The sequence below is a fragment of the Corvus moneduloides genome, chromosome 2 (assembly GCF_009650955.1).
Source record: "Corvus moneduloides isolate bCorMon1 chromosome 2, bCorMon1.pri, whole genome shotgun sequence".
In the NCBI taxonomy this organism is placed as follows: Eukaryota; Metazoa; Chordata; class Aves; order Passeriformes; family Corvidae; genus Corvus; species Corvus moneduloides.
Window position 1 is genome coordinate 94,963,134 of NC_045477.1, and position 19,426 is coordinate 94,982,559.

The 19,426-nt window shown below is 39.1% G+C and overlaps 1 protein-coding gene across 1 annotated transcript in view; it reads right to left on the reverse strand.

Annotated features, from left to right (window-relative positions):
* Window positions 1–16,423, reverse strand: part of TGFBRAP1 (transforming growth factor beta receptor associated protein 1) — a 37,395-nt gene extending 20,972 nt beyond the window's left edge. Inside the window, exons 1-4 of the mRNA XM_032100421.1 lie at window positions 16,336–16,423; window positions 12,956–13,657; window positions 5,393–5,587; window positions 4,268–4,422 (exon numbers count right to left, since the gene is read on the reverse strand). Coding sequence (XP_031956312.1) covers window positions 4,268–4,422; window positions 5,393–5,587; window positions 12,956–13,640 — 1,035 coding nt within the window. The 5' untranslated portion in view covers window positions 13,641–13,657; window positions 16,336–16,423. The remainder of the gene's footprint in view (window positions 1–4,267; window positions 4,423–5,392; window positions 5,588–12,955; window positions 13,658–16,335) is intronic.
* Between the last annotated feature and the right edge of the window lie 3,003 nt (window positions 16,424–19,426).

Below are 19,426 nucleotides of genomic sequence, written 5' to 3' on the forward strand. Positions count from 1 at the left end.
CAATATAAAATTAAATTAACAATACTTCATGGCATCTTTATATTAACTAATGCTTTACATTCAAGTGTAATAATTAAAAATAGAGTTAACTAAAGCTAATAGAGAATTTAATTACAGTTACAAAGTAAAACTTCTTTAGGGGATTAACTCACAAAATAGCCAAAATATTTTTGATTTCTGACAGTGTTATTACATCAATACACAGTAATGTGTGAACTGATGAATACCCACTTGGTCATCTTCCTAAGGACACTGCTGAAGGATTTCAATCTGCAAATATTTGCATCTCGTGGCAGCAGAAAAATGTTAAAATCCAGCCTGACTTTCCAGGGAAAGACTTCTCACCCTGCTGACTAGTATCAAAAGTAGATAGGCTGGATTCCCGCCCCCCCCCCCCCCCCCCAACCTGTTTTCAATTTTTGCAACGGAGTGATCACTAAAATTTACATATTTAGTCAATTATGATATTGTAATAAAATTTGAAATAATCTCACTGAAAGCATTGCGTTAATTGCAGAGCTTAGTCTGTACAGCATTTTTTTAACAAAAACTTGAAAAGAGCTCATTGATAGTGTAACTATAGGCTGAAGGAACCAGTTTTAAATTTGAACTGGTAAAGTAGTATTCACTGTCATTTAAATGTTGACATATCTTCAATTTTCCTTTAAAGACATGAAACAAAAAGTTGTGGAATATCTACAGACAGACACTTTCAGAACTTTTTAAAAATGTAATGATGAGATAAGCAGTATCCAGGTAGATTTTTAGCTGACAGTATAAATACTAGATATTAAGATGCCCTGGGGTAAAGATTATGGAAGAAAACAGACCAGACTGTGGAAAATCCAGTATTCCCCTTCTGACAGATTTTTAAGAATGGGCTAGACCTACATGTCAAACACACACAGTTAACTTCTGTTTATGACAGAAAAAACACCTTCTGTTCTTCCAGATCCGTTTGTCAGATCTGGAACAGGCTTCTTTTCAAAAGGTTCTAAGCCACACCCAGTCAAAATTCAACACGTTGTTTAGTCCTTTATAATTTCTGAAGAACCACCATAGGACTTGCAATTCTTTAGGCAAATTCTGCACTGTTGACTGAATTCACAGGAAAAAAACAGTAGCTACAAAAACATGACAAAAGTTTTGTATTAATTCACATCTGAAAAAGCAATAGGAAAAAGAAAGGTGACTACTGAAGCTGTGATTGCTGTAGTGAAGTCTTAATTCTCTCAACTACTAAAAAAGTCTTTTCTAAAATAGTCAGAATTACCAACTATATTGTCCAAAAGAATTTTTCTAGAATGCCACTTTGTCTTTTGGTCAGATTTGGGTGCAGTTAATATGTTTTTTGAAACTAAAAAGAATTAGGAAGAAAAAAAAAAAAGAAAAGAGAGATACCTATGCAAGATGTGTGTCAATCTAACCAAGGTCTTCACTACCATCAACCATGATTTCTGCAAACGTCAGCTGTCCTGAAAAATTAATAAGTAGTATTCAGTCATTTCATGGTGGCATGGTAGAAAGGCCTTTGTATTCTTCTATCAAAAATGATATCCAGCAGAGCCATCTCCTTGGAACACTTTTGCTTAGCATTTTTCACCTAGCAGGAATTCCTGATGCTCAAAAACAAAGAAATTTTCCTCTGATATGGCGGAGCTAAATTTGCAGTCTGCAGGGACCACAAGTTAAATAACAGGTTAGAACTACTATGGCATGACCTGCTACTTTCCAATAACTAAATATTGACTGTACAAATAATTCTGAGAGTACAGTACTTCACTGCTGCTATTCCACCATCATTCTGCATTACCAGCATATATTTATATATATTTATGCTGATATACAGAGGGAGAGCATGCACCCATGTATGCGTGCAATGACAAAGTTTTGAACTGTAGGGGAAAAAAAAAAACCCCATGTCCTCAAGATCTGCCCTGCAGCACCCTGAGTTCAAGTCACTCATTAGATGGCATCAGCCATTGCAAACTGCAGAATTAAAGCATCATGTGACAAAGGGAACACTACACTTCATGAAACAGACAATAATAATCACTATTACGTATGGATAGATTATAGTGCCTGGATCAAGTGCCTTAATGCCAACCCTATGCACTCCTTCCTACTGCTTGTACAAAATGGCAAAATAAGGCCTTTAAAGTGTCAGCGGCTCAGGATTCAGTAATGCTTGCAAAATAGATACCTGAAGATACCTATTAGAAGATACCTATTATCTAATAGAATCTATTATCTGAGGATAGCTCTCAGAAAGGAGTTAGAAATGAGTGACTGTGTGATTAAAGTATGCCAAAGAAATGTTTCAAAGACATATGCAAGGCATTTAATTTGTTGAGCTCCATCAGATTTGTATTACGTAAGACTACAGTAAAGAAAGTCTGACATGCCTGTAACAAACCTGTAACGACAACACCAGGTACCAGCGTCACCACAGAAAACATGTTACATTTCCAGCTACAGATAGGCTCTGAAAAACTGGAGTAATGTCTCAACAACTAAGCCAAGTTGAGCCATTTTAATACCAGTCAGTGGGAGACTCCATCAATTCAAGTTGGTTAATATCAGTTTGCAAATACACTCCAGAAACAGAACAGGCTATTTTGCTCGCAAGTACAATGTTTTCTGGTTTTCAGCTGTAGCATTGACTTAAAGCAACTGAACACCCTTAAAAGCACACTAAGTTAGAAAGAGTTTACAATATTCTAGGAAACAGAATAATTTCAGGAAGACCAACACTGCGCACTTAAGACATTTGTGAAAAGAAAGTAACTTATTTTAGAGACTGAAAAATTCTAAACACAAGAAAACTAAGATGGAATGAGATTCTACATCATGTATTTTAGATAATGAATTGTGGTTCATCCTGTGGCAAAACACAAAGTCATCTCCCACACTAAATCCACGTAAACTGTAAAGAAATAATTGGAAAATTATAGTTCATCACACATAGAAGACATTGCTTAGATTATGCATCCTGCCCCCACAGCAAGAGTTTTGTTTGCTTCTTTAAACAGATTGGAAGGGAAAAGTTGGAAGTGAAGATGCAAAGCAAAACACGCCGGAAACTGAACTCTATATTTTTCTAAGTACTTTTCAGCTTCAAGTACTTTCAGGTAGTTGGACTTTCACAAAACAATGGGAAGACTTTTCTCAAAAACTTTTTTGGTTCCAGCAATCACCTAGCTGCTCATTTAAGAGAGGAGTTACGGATCAAAATGAAAGCTGATACAAGTTTCATTTAATTTAATGATTGCCTTTCAAGTGCCTTGACTGAAACTGAAATGAAAAGGAATTAGAACCTTCTTGAAATTAAAAAAAAAAAAAAAAAAATCCTGACAGTCTGAATAACTTTGAACCATTGCAATCCTGTAACTTCCACATGTTCCAAACTTTACACCTTTCTAAACAAACCAGAAGTAACACAACTGTTTTAATGGCAAAAAAATGCTCCAAAGTATATTAAAAAAAAAAAAAAACCCACAGATTTTTATGCAGGTCACAGATCAAATTTTTCTTTTACAATAGCAAAGAAACCAAGCCAAATATTTATTCACCTACTCTATGAGTAGAGATGTCATGCTGCTTTTTACAATTCTCTAAATAGGAGCAAATACAGTAGCACATGTATTGCAATATAAATCACAGGTAGAAGGGAGTGAGTACAAATCCCTAATCAACACTCTAATCAGAGAGTTTGTAAGACACTTTGCCACACAAAAACCTTTGAGTTACACAGCAGTACAAGTGCTACTTGTAAGAGCTTGGAAGTAGGATTTATTTGCTTAAGATTTCCCATCACTTAACTTCGAAGGTAGGTGCTACTGTGGAGTTTAGAATATGATGAGAATCTTCAATAAAAAATGACACAATTCTAATTTGAAATAAAGTATACATTTTTAAACAGCAATAGCAAATAATAACAATCTAGTACTAAGGAAGAATCCCACTGGATCTTCTCTCACTAGGTTTTTTTGTTTTGCTCTGTTTTCAATTCTCTCAAGTCACACACTTGAAAAAATTCAACAAAACCCCAGAAGAACAACAGCATTCAACCCTGCCAATGTCACAGCCTCTACAAGTACAAAGCAATTTAGCAGAATACCTATTTCCTCAGGCTGAAATCATAACAGGTATTACAACTTCTCTACAATGTAAATCCCTCCCCCACCCTCTCCAATCACTTGACCAATGGAATACATGACACCACTGTGAAATTTACATTTTCATGAAAATTAAAAGAAGGACAGACCTGAAATTTCTCTTTTGGAATATTCCTTCGAGCTCCTTTTGCTAGAACAAGGGCTTCTTCCACTCTGTGGCTAGCTAGAAGATCCTGAATCTGTTTTTCCAAAGGTAGTGGAACCAAGATATACACACCCTTGTTAGTAGCAACAATCACCTTTCCTGGACAGAACAAACAGATATATTCAATTTACAGCCTCTACAGAAAAAAAAAAAAAAAATCAGAAACAGGCTTTAAGACACACAATTTAAGATACAAGAACCTAAACAGTGTTAAAGTCCCAAAAGTGACCTTTGCTGCTTACCACATTTACTACATAGTACAGTTTGCCTATAAATTCCAGCTCAGAAATACAGAGATAATGGTAAATTTATTTAGTTACAGCAGATTTTGTTCTACTCTAAGAGAAATTGGCTAGAATCACTCATGATGAACTAAGCTGGTAAGGTCACTGAAATTAACACCAGATTCCAGAGAGTAGGAACTTTTAACTAACAGGTACTTCCCCAGGCTTACATTTGAAAATTTTAAGCTGTACACCAAATCTAGCAAGTAATATACAGTTCACAGTGCTAGAGATTGTAGCTTTTCTGGAAAAAAAAATGTAGTAGCATAGTATATTCCACACTTAAGAGCTCTCAATTGAAGAACGGATCAATAGAAATTTTTGTACTTTTTTGTTTAATAATTCTATGTGAAAGATCCAATTTTAAACCTCTTACACAGATATTTTAGAATTTATTATTCTTTTGTATTCCTTTTTAATAAGTTAGAAATTTGTCAAGATAGTCAATGGACAAATACCTGTAGGTCACAATTATTGAGTTGTAGCATTAAATTAACGTTGCTCCTTTGAAAGAAACAATCAAGTTACAAGATAAAGCTCTAACTCCATAGACTCCTACCCAACAATTAACTTGACAATTACAGCACATTTAATGAGCATACATTTTGTTAGAAGTGTGGAATTTTGGATTACTGAAGTCTGCAAGGAACGTAACCAGGAAAGCATTTGCAATAAAAGTTTCAACAGTAAACATACTTGTTAGATACTTTGTTTAAAAAACAAACCCAAGTGATTGCAGCTGTTGTTCCAGAATTACTGATGCGACAAAGTGTCCTTTTTAATACCTTCAAAGTCCTGTAGAATGTGACCTTCTTTAAAAGGCAGGGTTTGCTTTTGCTGCTGGTCCAGCATGCTGTGCACCGTAATGAACTCATCATCGAGAGCAACCACGTAAGGAAAGCACAAAGCTGCCCCAATCACATTCTCTGACCAGTGCACTGGGGCACGCTGCGAAATCCCATCTACAGTAGCAAACATGCCTACAAAAAGGGAAAAACAAAGCCTGAGGCTCATGCTAGTTGAAGACTGTTGTTTTCCCAACAGAAAGCATGGGTACCAAGGTGCAGCAATGGAAAGTCTCAGAGCAGATGCAGTATCAGGTAGCATGATAACAACACATCACACCTCCCTGGACCTGAACTGATATGTTGGTTAATTCAGTTCAATTTTTTTTTTCATCCTCTGTCAGCACAGGAACAGACAATGCCAAAAATTGAGGAGAGATGAATACTGAAACAAACTAGCAAGAATTATTCAAGTTTAGTAAGTTTAAGAGCTTTCTTATAGGAATTATGCAATGTAGTTCGAATTCATTTCAGAACAGTAACACTTATTGAGATCCAGCTTCCAAACAATCTTGCCTTAGCAGGAGCTGTAGACCTGCACCACCTAACCAATCAGCAGTGCAGATGTGTTTGTTCTTGTAGTGTCAAGTGTCTAAAGAGCATTTTAGTGGACACAATTGTTTACCACACTTCTTCACTTTTGCTACAGCCAACATTTTCCGAGAACAAGGGCCCATCTCCTTGGGATGAGTCACTTCCTGTGAAGCATCTGTGTTTTCAATCATTTGAAAAAATGCAGAGGCTGTGTATAAAGCAGCACAGAGTAAAGACTTTCTATTATCCCAGTGATAACTCCTATGCTGTCTTCAGAATAACCAGATTAAAACTTCAGTTAATTTGCAGGGTGGTTTTTTGTCACTACCTTTCTTCATATCTGTTCTGTCCTCCATTCTTCTCCTACCTTAATAGACTTTTAAATTGCTTTGGGACCACATGCCACTGGTTCTCTTCATGCTACTTGATACTTCCCAATTCTGAGACATTAACTGAAGAAAAATTTCAGTTACAATTTTCAGGCCTAGTTCAGTAATCATTTACCAGCTGAGCCATACTGAAGCACAGTGTAAACTTCCGTTCAAAATATGAATTCACACCTCTTAAAACAAGTATTCTCATGCCATTAAAAAGACATGCCCATGAAAATTGATCTTTGGCAGCAGTGAGCCACTTGACAGCTGGCAGAATAAGTCTGAGCTCTAAAGAACAGAAGAGATTAAAAGATTACGTTATTCAATTTACAAAATCTCTTCCAAACAGAGGATAATGAGGCAAGGCGAGCTGAGTACAAGGACCTCCTTGGAATGAAAAAAAAAATTTAAAAAAAAGGAAAAACAGAGAAAACAAAACAGAAGGTTGTAGATTTGTACAGAACTACAGTGTAGACACTAAGCTTCTGGATCCCTTACAGCAGCTTTCAAATAATCAGACCTTTCCCCTTGACTAAGGGTTCTTTTTCACTACAATGATCAGCTTTTCAACCAGAGCACCTTACAGAAAATACTTTCTGGGTCATAATACATAATTCCTAATTTACTCTCTAGATCTTGATATTCTTATGACTCAGAAGTAAAATTTTATGTTAGGCAAAATGTACTGTCCAGTTTTAATGGCTTTCAGTTGTTATTCCATGATATAATCCCATTTCAAAACATGGGAGAAAACCTGTACTAAATACATACTAATCAGGAGTAAACTTAGGGCTTATTCTATTTGAAAGACTAATTCTTAGGCTTTTCTATTTTTATGATGTTCTAACACAAATAATTATAAACCCCATACTTTTTTAAAATGAAAAAGCTCTTTTTTAAGTAATTTTAAAAATCCTTATGGAAGTGAAAGGGTATGCATTCAAGTCAATGTCTCTCTACATCCCTCTGCATTCAATAGCTAGGGCTTCTGTGGCAGAATGATGCATTTTCTGTCTTCATCCAGCTTTCACCTAAGGATAACAATAAACATAACTACAATCAGAAACCACAACCTTTTATAGTACAGGAATGCATTTGATGAAACTTGAGATGAGGCCAGAAATCAATTCCGTATTAAAAATTGCGAAGGCTACACAAGGATTACAAGTTACCCAAAACAAAGCTACACTGCTTTCAGCACCAAGAGATACAGAAATGTTTTGTATCATCTGCAAACTTGTTGAAAGTGTGCTCTTCCCTACCAGCCAGGTTGTTGAAATTATGTTAATATTGACCGCGCATTGGCCCCCTAGGGTACAAGACTAGTGACTGGTCTCCAGCTGCACTCTGACTCCACTCTGTACCGCTGACTATGAATCTTCCAGCCAAGCTTTCAATCCACCTCAACTGTTTCTCCAGCTCATTCTTCATCCATTTGTCTACAAAGGATGTCATGGCAGAGAGCATCAAAGCCTTGCTAACTTCACAGGATCACTGCTGTCCCCTCATTTGCCAAGCCGGCATGTGATCACAGAAGATGCTCAGTCTGGTCAGGCCATTTCCCCTTTTTAAATCTACATGGATTACTTCAAATCACATTCTTGCCTTTTGTATATTTGGAAATAGCTTCCAGGATTTTCCCAAATCACCTTCCTGAGGATTAGGGTACAGCTGGCTGTAATTCCCTGGTTCCTCTCTCGATCACCTAAGGCAGGAGTGAAAACATTTGTTTTCTTCCAGTCCTGAGGAACATCCTCTGATCTTCACAACCTTTCAAATATAATAAAGATTGGCCTCACAATGACATTGACCATCATCCTCAAGCATTCATGGGAACATCCCATCAGGTCCCATGGATTTGTCTGTCCAGTTTATTTAAATGTTCCATAACCTGATCCTACTCTGCCAAGGGCAGGTTTTTGTTGCTCCAGATTTTCCCACTGTTCCTAAGGGCTGATGATTCCTGAAAGAAGGTCATACCAGTAGACTGACGTAAAGAAGGCATTAAGCACCTCAGCCTTTTCCATGCCCTTTGGCATCAGGTCCTCCGCCCCACTTACCAGTGGGCTTCCATTAGACTTCCTGTGCTGCTTATATGCTTGAAGCTCTTTTTGTTGCCCTTCACGGTGCTCAGCAGAGCCAATGCCAGATGGACATTGGCCTCTGCCCTGGTTTTGGATAGAGTTCATTTTCTTCTTAGCAGCTGGTGTTTTGGATTCAGTATGAGAACAATGTCGATAACACACTAATGTTCAACAGAGCACACCCCTTCATCAGCTCCTCTGCCACCATCAATGCACTCCAGAAAACTCGTGGACTGCTTGTCTTTGCTGTGCGGCCCCTTTAGCAGGTACTGGAGTGGTTCAAGTTTACCTTAAAAATCAGGGCCTGCAAACGTAGATCTCTTCCCGTTACCCAAAGGTCTCACCTACACCTTCTTCCTGATGAAGTGGTCCATTCCAGGCACTCACCACAATGTCAACTATGTTAGTTTGCTCTCTAACCCAAATCCATAAACTCTCATCTGCCTCCTCCTTTGTTCCAAGGCACCCCACCACATCTTCCTACTGCTCCCATGTAAAGGGTAACCCCCATTTCAGCTCTTAACACGTACCTGCGCTGATTTCCCAGAAAAAGTGAGAGTTTCCACTACCATGATGTTTTGTAAAGACTTCTTTCTCTGCACATGCCTGAAACAGAACTTCTTCAGCTCTGTTTACTGCTCATGAAGTCCCTAATCACACCATCTTGCACTGATTTGCTTGCCAACACAGTCTACCACCATCATGCCTAATCTAAATCCAACTCACCATGTTGCTCAAACAAGTCGGCAAAAACGCTTTTGCCTCACTTGACCTAGGGGATCCCATCTCTTCCTTAAAGAGGGATCCATAGTCCTAAAAGACAAACCCCATTACCACAAGTTGTACAATTGGTTGGTGATCTGCACAATCCACATACTCCTCCTCAAGATGCTCTTCCCTACCAGCTGGCTGGATGAGAAAACCCCCATCTCCAGTATGAGGGAATCTCCCACTACTATTACTTGCTAATTCCTCTGGTGCTCCTGCATTGTTCAGGCTCAGATGATTTGTTGGACAGAACTTCTGCTTTTCATCTGCTACTGTAAGCACTGAGCATATTATATAGATGTAGATCAGCAAGCAGAGAAGGAGAATTCTTCCAATTATGAGAAGTCATGAGTTTCCAGTGTCAGCCATCACAGAACAGCAGAGACAGCCTGTCCTTCCTCTCTGTACAGATGGAGGTTGAAGGCTCACGCCTGGGTCCTGGAGAAGACTCAATTTCCTTTTTGCCATCTCTGGTGTCATGTATTCTGCTGACTTCCTACTGCATCTCGTTTACTTGGCAACAGAAATCCTCAATCAAGTACACATCTCCCATGGGCAAGGACAACATTTTTCCTTGGTCCAGTCTCAGGAAGAGGTAGGAGGCGCTCTGTTCAGCTCAAGGTGTGAGGAGCTGCACCCTCCATTGGGAGCTCAGCCTGAGCCAACACCTCTGACCTTTTGGGGCAGTTGCTCCAGCTGGTGCTGAGAAGCATATCCTGTGCCAATATCAAGACACGTCTGCTGTAATTTTAAACACTTAAAGCCTCTCTAGAGCACGAAATCTGATTTAAAACATGCAACAAGAGCTTCACCAACTCGAAAACTGAATTTTGGTATGCAGTTTCATACATATCAGATAGAATTGATTTTCAATTGTAAATTAACTAATTACTGGACAGAATGAAGAAGCACCAAAAATGAAGCTCCTCCTCCTTTTGAAAGAACAAGCTAAATACTAACTGCAAGTAAAGACAACAAAGTACCAAATGTCTAAGGATTTGCTATGAACAACTCTAACAATCAGTTTAAAATCCAGAGTCCAGAGAAATAAAAAGGTTACATACACAATAAACTCAGAGATGTTTTACTTTATCATTTTGAGCACTTGCTTTTTGCCAATCTAAATTCCAGTCTTAATTCAAAAGCAAATTAATATAAATAAATGTCACTTCAAACACTCTAAAGCCAAATATATTAATGCAGAATATATCCACCTCTGTAAAAGAGGCTGAACTTAGCATAGATGCTCTACCAAGTGCCAAACCAGCATGCCCTAATCAATGATGCATATGAAAGCAAATCAAAATCAGAACTGAAGATTTACATCAAGCCTTTTCAAGTCCATTCACTTTACAGCAGAGGCCCACCTGAGATATCAAGATGCACAACGCTTATCTATTATAAAGGTGCCCAACCATGTTCATAACTTCAAAGAGACAAGTGTTAAAGACACTAGGAATTCTACCAAGGAGGAACAGTAAGATGGATAATACTTAGTCAAAACATCAGTGGGAAGGCAATAGAGAACAGGAGACAAAAAAAGATTAATTAAGCAAGGAAAAACTATACTATTGACAGCAAACACCCTATAAGGTCTCTGAGGCAGTACAAGAAAGAGTTTGCCTGTATCATGAAGAAAAGAGTAGTTTATAGCATGTTTACAGCAGCAGAAGTGCACTTGCTTAAGATCTCCCGTACCAGACATTCTAACCCCAAGATGTTCTACTTACACAAGGATGTTGGACTTTATAAGTAACCTTTTTTTTCATGTATCTCTGTTACAGGACACCAGACAAAAGCAAAAGTCAGACTAAATAAAATTCTGATTTCTAGCTAAATACAATTATGCTTTTGAAACTATATTCTTAAAGGAAAAAAAAAAAGGAAAGAAAAGAGAAATTACTTAAACAGAATTGGTTTGACATATCTAAACAATTTTTAAAAATGAAAATAAGAATGGAATCTTCTTATAAAATCAGCTAATTCACAAATTTTAACTTCCCTAGCACTGCTAAAAAGTTGATGTCCACAAATACACGTCCACATTTAAAACAACTAAGAGCTTTAATAGGACATGGACAACCAAAATGACTTAGAAAAGTTCTGTATGCAAAAAAAAAAACAACCCAAGTTCATCTTGGAACATCTTTAACTCACATAAACTCAAATTCTACTGAGAGTCTACTTCTTTAAAGAAAAGCTGGTGAGTTGATGTACATCTTGCATTCTGGTCACAAAGCAAAACTTCAATATAAGCAACTGATTTTCTTTGGAATTTATATTGGACACTTGATTCTCTTTGGAATTTATATTAAAAAGCCAGAACCCAAATTAAGAACCTAAATAGCTGTGAACTTTGTGTCATGCTATTCCTAATGTTTCAGGGAAAATACATAAACCACACCTCCTGAAAGGAGAGTCATATGGCAAACAGCATGAAAGCCTTCTGCCTGTGGTCTGTCAGCTCTGGGATACCGCAGCTTTTCCAAAAAAAGCTCAAGATTACCGACCTCACAGCATATTGTTGATTTAGACAGATTACAGTAGTCCTTACAGTCATCTCTTAGACAAGAGCATGATTTCACATGATCTAATTTTAGTTTTGCAATACTTAAACTACCTGTAACACAGAGCTGAGAAATACTATTAAAAAACTAAGCAAATGGGAGCATTAAAACTAGTAGTATCTAATAACATCTACAGTTAGGACAGCATTTACTATTATAGGAGTTAGGATGCAACTTGCTTCCACTAAAATTTCTTACTAACACTGTAGTACAACATACCTACTTGTGAATCTGTTAAAAGCTATAAAATACACTTCATATTGATGCCTTTTCCTGGTCTTAAAATCAAGAGTCAAACACATTTAGAAGGGGAAAAGGGATTTTACCTTGGTATTTATTTTAGGACCCTTAGGTGCACTACGTCCAGGTCGAATGCACCCCAATGCACACTGCAATGCCCACACCCACAACAGATCTGCTACAACATTATAGGTCTTATTAATCAGCATATCGATCAAAGATTCCCCAATGAGAGGTTCAAGTGAGCCCCCCTCCCCAAGGAACCTTCCCCTGGATGGTTCTATCTTAGTTTACAGAATGTGTTCTGGAGAGGACCTTGGGGTCTGGGGCACACTGATCCCTAACTACGAAGCTTCTAAAATGTTTAGTTTCTCAGCTTGACAAGTAAGTCCAAGAATGCAGGCAAAAAGCACTAAGAATACAGAAGTCGTAAAAAGGTATAAAAGAAAAGGCAAAAAATCATCATGGCATCAATATGAGCTCCTCTGAATAGCAACTGAGGAAAAAATTAACTCATCTACACTAATGTAACAATTTTGTAGCAACATGGGACTCCACATACCAAGACCCACTAGTCACTACAGACTGTGTATCAATCTCTGAAGTTTCACTTGGTACCCAACAATTTTTTTACTAAGGGCTGCAAGATACAATGAAATGAAGCTTTCTACACACATGATGAAAATAAAAATAATCATAGACTTTTGTGCATTAAAAAAACACTTAGTGTGTTTTTTTTATAGTTATAATAGTACTAAGTACCAAAAATTTACCATCTCCCTTTTTATCTCAACATTCCAATATAGACCTGTGAAGGAAAGCATCATTATTATGCATAACACTTAATTAGTAAATCTTTGCTTCAGAAATTCAGAGAAATTAAGAGAAGTTAAAAAAAAAAAAAAAAAGCAAAAAAATTAAAATCCTTAGTCTCACCTAGGCCTCCGGGGCCAGCCAACAGAAACTCTTGTCTGCCTATCCTTTTCACAATTGGCCGTTTCTCGTCACTGCAATATGGAAATAGGTCCTGGGAGACACCAGTATTATAATTCAAAATTATATATTGTGTAGTAAGGGCAAGGCATAAGTAGTAACCATCTACAGCCACAGCACAGGGTTGTTCTGGAGTAAACACTTCCTTCACTATCTGGACTCTGTCTTCAAACACCATGAACATTTGAATGGTCCGACGTTTGACCGAGATAATGCAAACTTCAACGCAGAAAGGATCCCCACTCACAGGGTTTTCATTCAGTGTGAACGTCACAGCTCCTTTGATCCTAGCACCAGTGGGGACAGGTTCCAAGTTGATCATGTTCACTAGTGTTATCGTGTTGTCACAAAGCACAAGCAGTCTGGTGAGGGCAGAGGCTGCTTTCAACTCGCTCACAGGCTTCTTCAAGCCCAGGTATTTGTGTAGTTGCTTGGTGGCAGCAAAAGTTATTTTTCCAGCTGTCGATACCTTTTCATCCAACAGAAAGTGATAGATAAAGCAGTCATTGGTTCCAATATAGAGGTTCTTCCCACAACACTCAATGCACTCGATGTTGATGTAATTTTTGTCTCCCATTAACATCTCCCGCTCAATAGCAGAAACGAGCTTGAAAGCTTTAACGCTCATTGTGTCTTCTGGGTGATCTAATTAAAGAGAAAAAAACACTACTGTTTACCTCTGCACTTAGAATCAAGTATCAGAGGTAGCAATTTAACATTCACCAATACAAAAACTTTAACAAGTGCATTTTTTAATAGCCTATACTCTATTTCCAACCCAACTACACAAGCCGGTGCAAGCACATTAATAACCACAGAAATTAATCAAATGGTATGCTTCCACTTCTAACCTATTCTGAAACAGATTCACAACAGCACCCAGCTATTCTGAAGTGATGCTTTCTCCACAAGTAACCAGCATGTTATTGGCTCTCTCAGACACTCTGGTACTACAAGGGGTTATTGCCAGTACTTAGTGACTTATAACCTGTCAATGACAGGTTTCTATCACCTATACACAAAAACAGACAAGCTTCAGGTCTTAGATTTCCTAGGAGGCTGCAAGGCATTTAGCGCTATTAGTTAACATCTCATGCTGCTTTACACTCCATTGTAGGCCTATTAATACACAGTCTTTTCACAAAATATCACAGGTGTATTCCATTTTAGCATATATTTTACATTCCTTACTCTCCAGCAATCAGAAATACATACTTTCCAAGCCAATTAAATAATAACTTATACAAGGTATCATCCAACTCATAGTAAAAGTTGTTGGTTTCGGTTGTAGCTTGTTTGGGGTTTTTTTTAAATATCTGCAGAGTGCACAGCCCATAAAGCATTCATTAAGCTCAAGATGCAGTATCACAGAAATTCAGAGTGTTTCTGTTCTCCACTATCACAGTCATTCCAAAAGTCTGTCTTTAAGTGCTAAGCAGCACATCTAATATTTATTCTACAAACTATACCTACCCTTCTGCAATCAAGCACCATCAAGGGAGAGATGCAATTTATGAAGCAGATAATAGTGTTTTAAAAACAGTCCATGCAATGTTACTATACTCCAGATATATATAACTTCTGTTATAAGAAACCAGCAGACAACTGTGCTCAACACTCTAAAGAAGAGAAGATGAGAAAATGCTGACCTTATAACAGTCACTTAGCCAACACAGGGGAAGACACAACACCAAACATCTGGAACATACACAACTACTTCTAGTTCACAGTACAATGGTGATATAAAACATCAAAAGAAATCTCTGTGGACCAACAGAGAAACCAACATCAACAAAACACTCCTGTGAACAAAATTGAAACTAAACACAGTCAAAACAAATTTAGTTTCCAATTATTACGTCTAACAAAACTTGTTTTTGCAAGAGAACACTAAAAACCATGGTAAAAAAAGTTCATAATCGAGTGAGAAAAGGTAAGGTACACAACTTGCAGGTAGCCATGAAACAAAATTATATAAAACTAAGATTATGGCTAGAAGCAAACCATATTACCAAGATACAGCATTAATGCCAAATACTTCCGAGTTAGTTTTTTGGGTTTTTTTCAGAAATCAAAAAGATTTTAGTTTGGGCTTCCAGGACATTTTCAAGTTCCATCCTTACCTGGAGTGTGAATTACTGTTATGACCTTCAACAAAAAAACTGCAACCAAACAAACCCAGGAAGCACTAGAGAAATAGCCAAAGGTAAAATGATAACACAAGTCTGGCAACACAGCCATGTATCCTCCAACATGATCAAAAGAAAAACAGCATTCTAAGTTAGAGAGATCTATCCAAATGTTGACTGCCAAAACAACCCCAACAGTTCTTAAGAGGCCATGTGTAGCCTGAAGTGATACACTACTGTCTGCAGAGGTCAGGCAGCTTTCATACCTGAAGTTGCCAAGGACTTAATTAATGTTCCTGAAGCCCAAAGTAAGAATATTAATGTATGCCACTGAGAGAAATGCAGAATTTTGCTCCTGACCAAGATGTGTTAAAAAGTCCACACAAATTTCCTACATGAAAGTAGATGAAAAGTAAAAGTATGAAAGAACTCTTAACAGATACATGACTCCTGAACAGAAAAAACAAAAAAATCCATAGTGCTACATAAGTCTGGCAACAAAGAAATAAATACATCCATTCTAGGAAAAAAAAAAAAGCCATGAGAAAAAGCTTTTAGGAACAAACAATGCCAGCACTCATGACCTGGCTGTAACTTCTTTTTTAGTATTTATCTTGTTCTTATTTATGAAACCTTAGGGGCCTGTGAGCACTGTAAAGGAACAGGTTCTGCAGAACATGCTGTTCCTTTGAAGTGGAAGAGGCCACCCCATAGTTACAGATAGCACTTTTTATAGTACATTTGTATGTTCAGAATTCCGGAAAACAACACAATGGGAATGTTTTGCTGTCAAAGAAAAATAAAGCAATAATCAAGTAAATTATCAGTCTAGTAGACACTGATCTGTAAGCGCAATAACAACCCCACACGCACTCATTTCCTGCAAGAAGTGGGAAGCAGCTCTCCCCCGCTCCAGTTAAGCAATAACCTTGCATTACACTGTGCTGGCCCCTGCCTTGGAGAGCAACACCCTGCCTCCCTCACCCTGCACGCACTCCTACACCCTGTGCGGGCTCTAATTAACCTGTGGACACGATTCTCCCGAGCCGAGGAGCCCCCGGGAGGACAGGGATGCGCTGCCCGTCCCCTCACACACACCGCGCGCAACCAGGCCCGCCACCGGCCGGCTCCGCCGCGCCCGCCTCCACCCGACCCGACACGGAGCCTCTCCCGCCGCCCGCCCTCCCGCAGCACCTGCCGCGCACAGTGGGAGCGGGGCCCGCCGCTCCGAGGCCTCGCGGTGCGGTGGCGGCGGCCGGGGCCGCCTCGGGGCGCGCTGGGATCCGCCGGCGGCGGGCGGGGGGGAAGCGCCGCTTCCGGTGCGGAGCCGGCCCCGCCCCGAGCCCGCGTCACCGGGACGGGGAGCGGGGGAGGCCGCGTCCGGTCACGTGCGGGAGAGGCCGCCTTCACCGGCCGGGAAGCGCCCAAAGTGCTCCTCAGGCAGCTCTACGACCTCGCATCCAAGAGAAGACACTAATATAGATATATAATATATTTATAATAGAGACATAAGAGAGTCCAAAGCCTTGGGATTGTTGGACTTAATAACAGCGATAGTCTAAGTCTCAGATCTATTGTAAAAGATTTACAATAATGCTATTTGTATATAGTATATAAGTGTCATATATTATAAGAGATTTATACCATTCCTATTATTTATATATATATATATAACTCTCAAGTATTATATGTTAAAAAGATAAATTACTTGTCGGTAGAATTGCCTTGTTAAAGTTTAGAGCTTGACATGCCTCAGTGACCTAGGAGGAGGTTAACAAAGCTTAGAGAGAAGGGTGAGCTACTGATACAAAGAATGCAGACTTTATGTGCCACAAATATATTTGGCAGAATTCCCAAGATAAGGAAGAAACTAACAAAGCCTGCTCAACAACTCCGCTGAAATCAGCTCCGACTGGGTAAAAGGTAATTCCAGCAAGGGGGAAAGCTATGATCACTGACTCACGGCCACTGACCCAAGAAATTCACTGGCTCAAGCAAAGAGAACGACTGAGCGTGCAGGCTAATTAGCCTGAGAAGTGAGGGGATCATTAACCAATAGAAGACTAATTAATAAAAGAACTATGTAATTTGTAGCCAGTGAACATTAATGCCTTTGTTTGCTAAAGTATATAAATAATGAGAAGCTTTGATGGTCGTCATGCTGGCTTTGTGGATTTGCTACCCAGCACGCCTTTTTGCACAGAACTCTAAATAATTCAAATATCTCAGTTCTCTGTGTGTATTGGCCTCTTGCACACTGGGTGAAAGAAGCTATTTTGGGAAAACACATACAGCTGCTGAACACATACAGCTAAAGAGGAATGTATTGGAATGATGTAAAGCATTCTTTTTCTAATTTTAATATCTCAAAAAGAAAAATAATGGGAAATGGTACCTGGTATCATTTATTTAAAATTACCCTATTGCAGTTACAAAAAAATACCCAAAAAATCTCTGCTATGAAATGCAATAGGATCACTCAACAAATCTATGAAAATAATATTGCTTATTAAAATTCTATTATTTTTACAGCGATTGGAAAAGAAACATTACATTTTTATCAGACTGTTTACGTTTCATCCCTATCAGAACTTTATTGTGAGAGGACATTCTTTGGTTAACCAAAGAGGAAGTATAATTTTGGGTACAAATGCCTACAAAGTAAATAGTAACATAAGAAAACCACAGGGTAAAAATCTTGATCAGCACAACTAATTTGGTTAGCAAGGATATGTTTCTGTGAGGACAGAACTTATGAAGTACTTTAGGAAGAGGGAGATGATCCATGTAATTTAGAAGAAAGTAATTTCATTCATTGAAATAAGCACCAAAATATAGGCTGAACACTCACCCTAGAAGCTATGTTCATTTACAAGATTACTTGAGTTCAGTTGATTTTGTGACATAATTGGCTGAAGTGAGAGATGAACGAGAAGATGAAAACAGAACTAGTCTATAGTTGTGTGCCTACTAGGCACAGAACTATAAAGTTAGGGCTTTGGGCAGTTGGCAGCGCTGGCGCCCAGCCCGTGCTTCCCCTTGGATGCAGCTTCCCTGAAGAGGAAAAGCACAAGGGAACAAAGTGTATATACTGCCAGAAGACACTTTTGAGGAAGCCATATGACATAATGTTACTACTTACTTGTACACTTAAATGATTTTTAAATATTGAAAATTTGAAATTATGCCCTTTGAAGTGCTGCATCTATGTAGCTATAATGTAACTTGCATAGTCATATATCTGCAACTCCTTCCACGTGGATGTACTTTTATTGTGTTACATTGTTGCCTGTGCCTTGTAATTCTGTAAAATGCGTCAAGTACTTCAAATTATCTTGTAATTTTATGTTGTAACAACTACATGGTTATTTACTCATGTAACCATTTGTAATTCCCTATTTTTCTTTTGAACATGTGAGCGGGTGACAAACTCCAATGGGCAGGCAGTTATTGTACTTTCGAATTACAAAGCAACTTTTGTTACTGCATATCAAGTGGCGTTAACCAGTGGGTGTCGCAGCTATGGGCAGGACGGAGATCCTGTTTAATTCCGTAGCAAAGTGCCGGCATGCAGCAGCACAAAGGCTTCATACTCTTGTGTGCTGACAGAGTGACAATAAAATAGATGTTCTCCCAGTTCAATGCTATCACCTGGGGGTTGACCTCATCTTATCAGCAACACCTAACTCTCTCAAGGGCAGAGAAGCCTTGCAGAGAAACCCAGACAAATTAGAGAGCTGTGCAATCACCAGCTGTATGAAGTTTAACAAGGGCAAGTGCTGGATTCTGCACCTGGGATGGGACAACCCTGGATGTACAGACTGGGGAACAAGAGGCTGGAGAGCAGTGCCATGGAAAGGGACCTGGGGATCCTGGTGGATGGCAAGCTGAACATGAGTCAGCAGTGCCCTGGCAGCCAGGAGGGCCAAGCGTGTCCTGGGGGGCATCAGGCACAGCATCGCCAGCCGGGCAAGGGAGGGGATTGTCCCGCTCTGCTCTGCACTGGGGCAGCCTCACCTCGAGTGCTGGGGGCAGCTTTGGGCGCCACAATACAAAGAAGACATTAAGCTACTGGAAAGCATCCAAAGTAGGGCCACGAGGGTGGTGAACGGTTTTGAGGGGAAGCCGTGTGAGGAGAACCTGAGTTCACTTGGTCTGTTCAGCCTGGAGGAGACTGAGGGGAGACCTAATCGCAGTCTACAGTTCCTCATGGGGGGCAGCGCAGGGGCAGGCACTGATGACTTCTCTCGGGTGACCAGTGACAGGACCCAAGAGAATGGCCTGA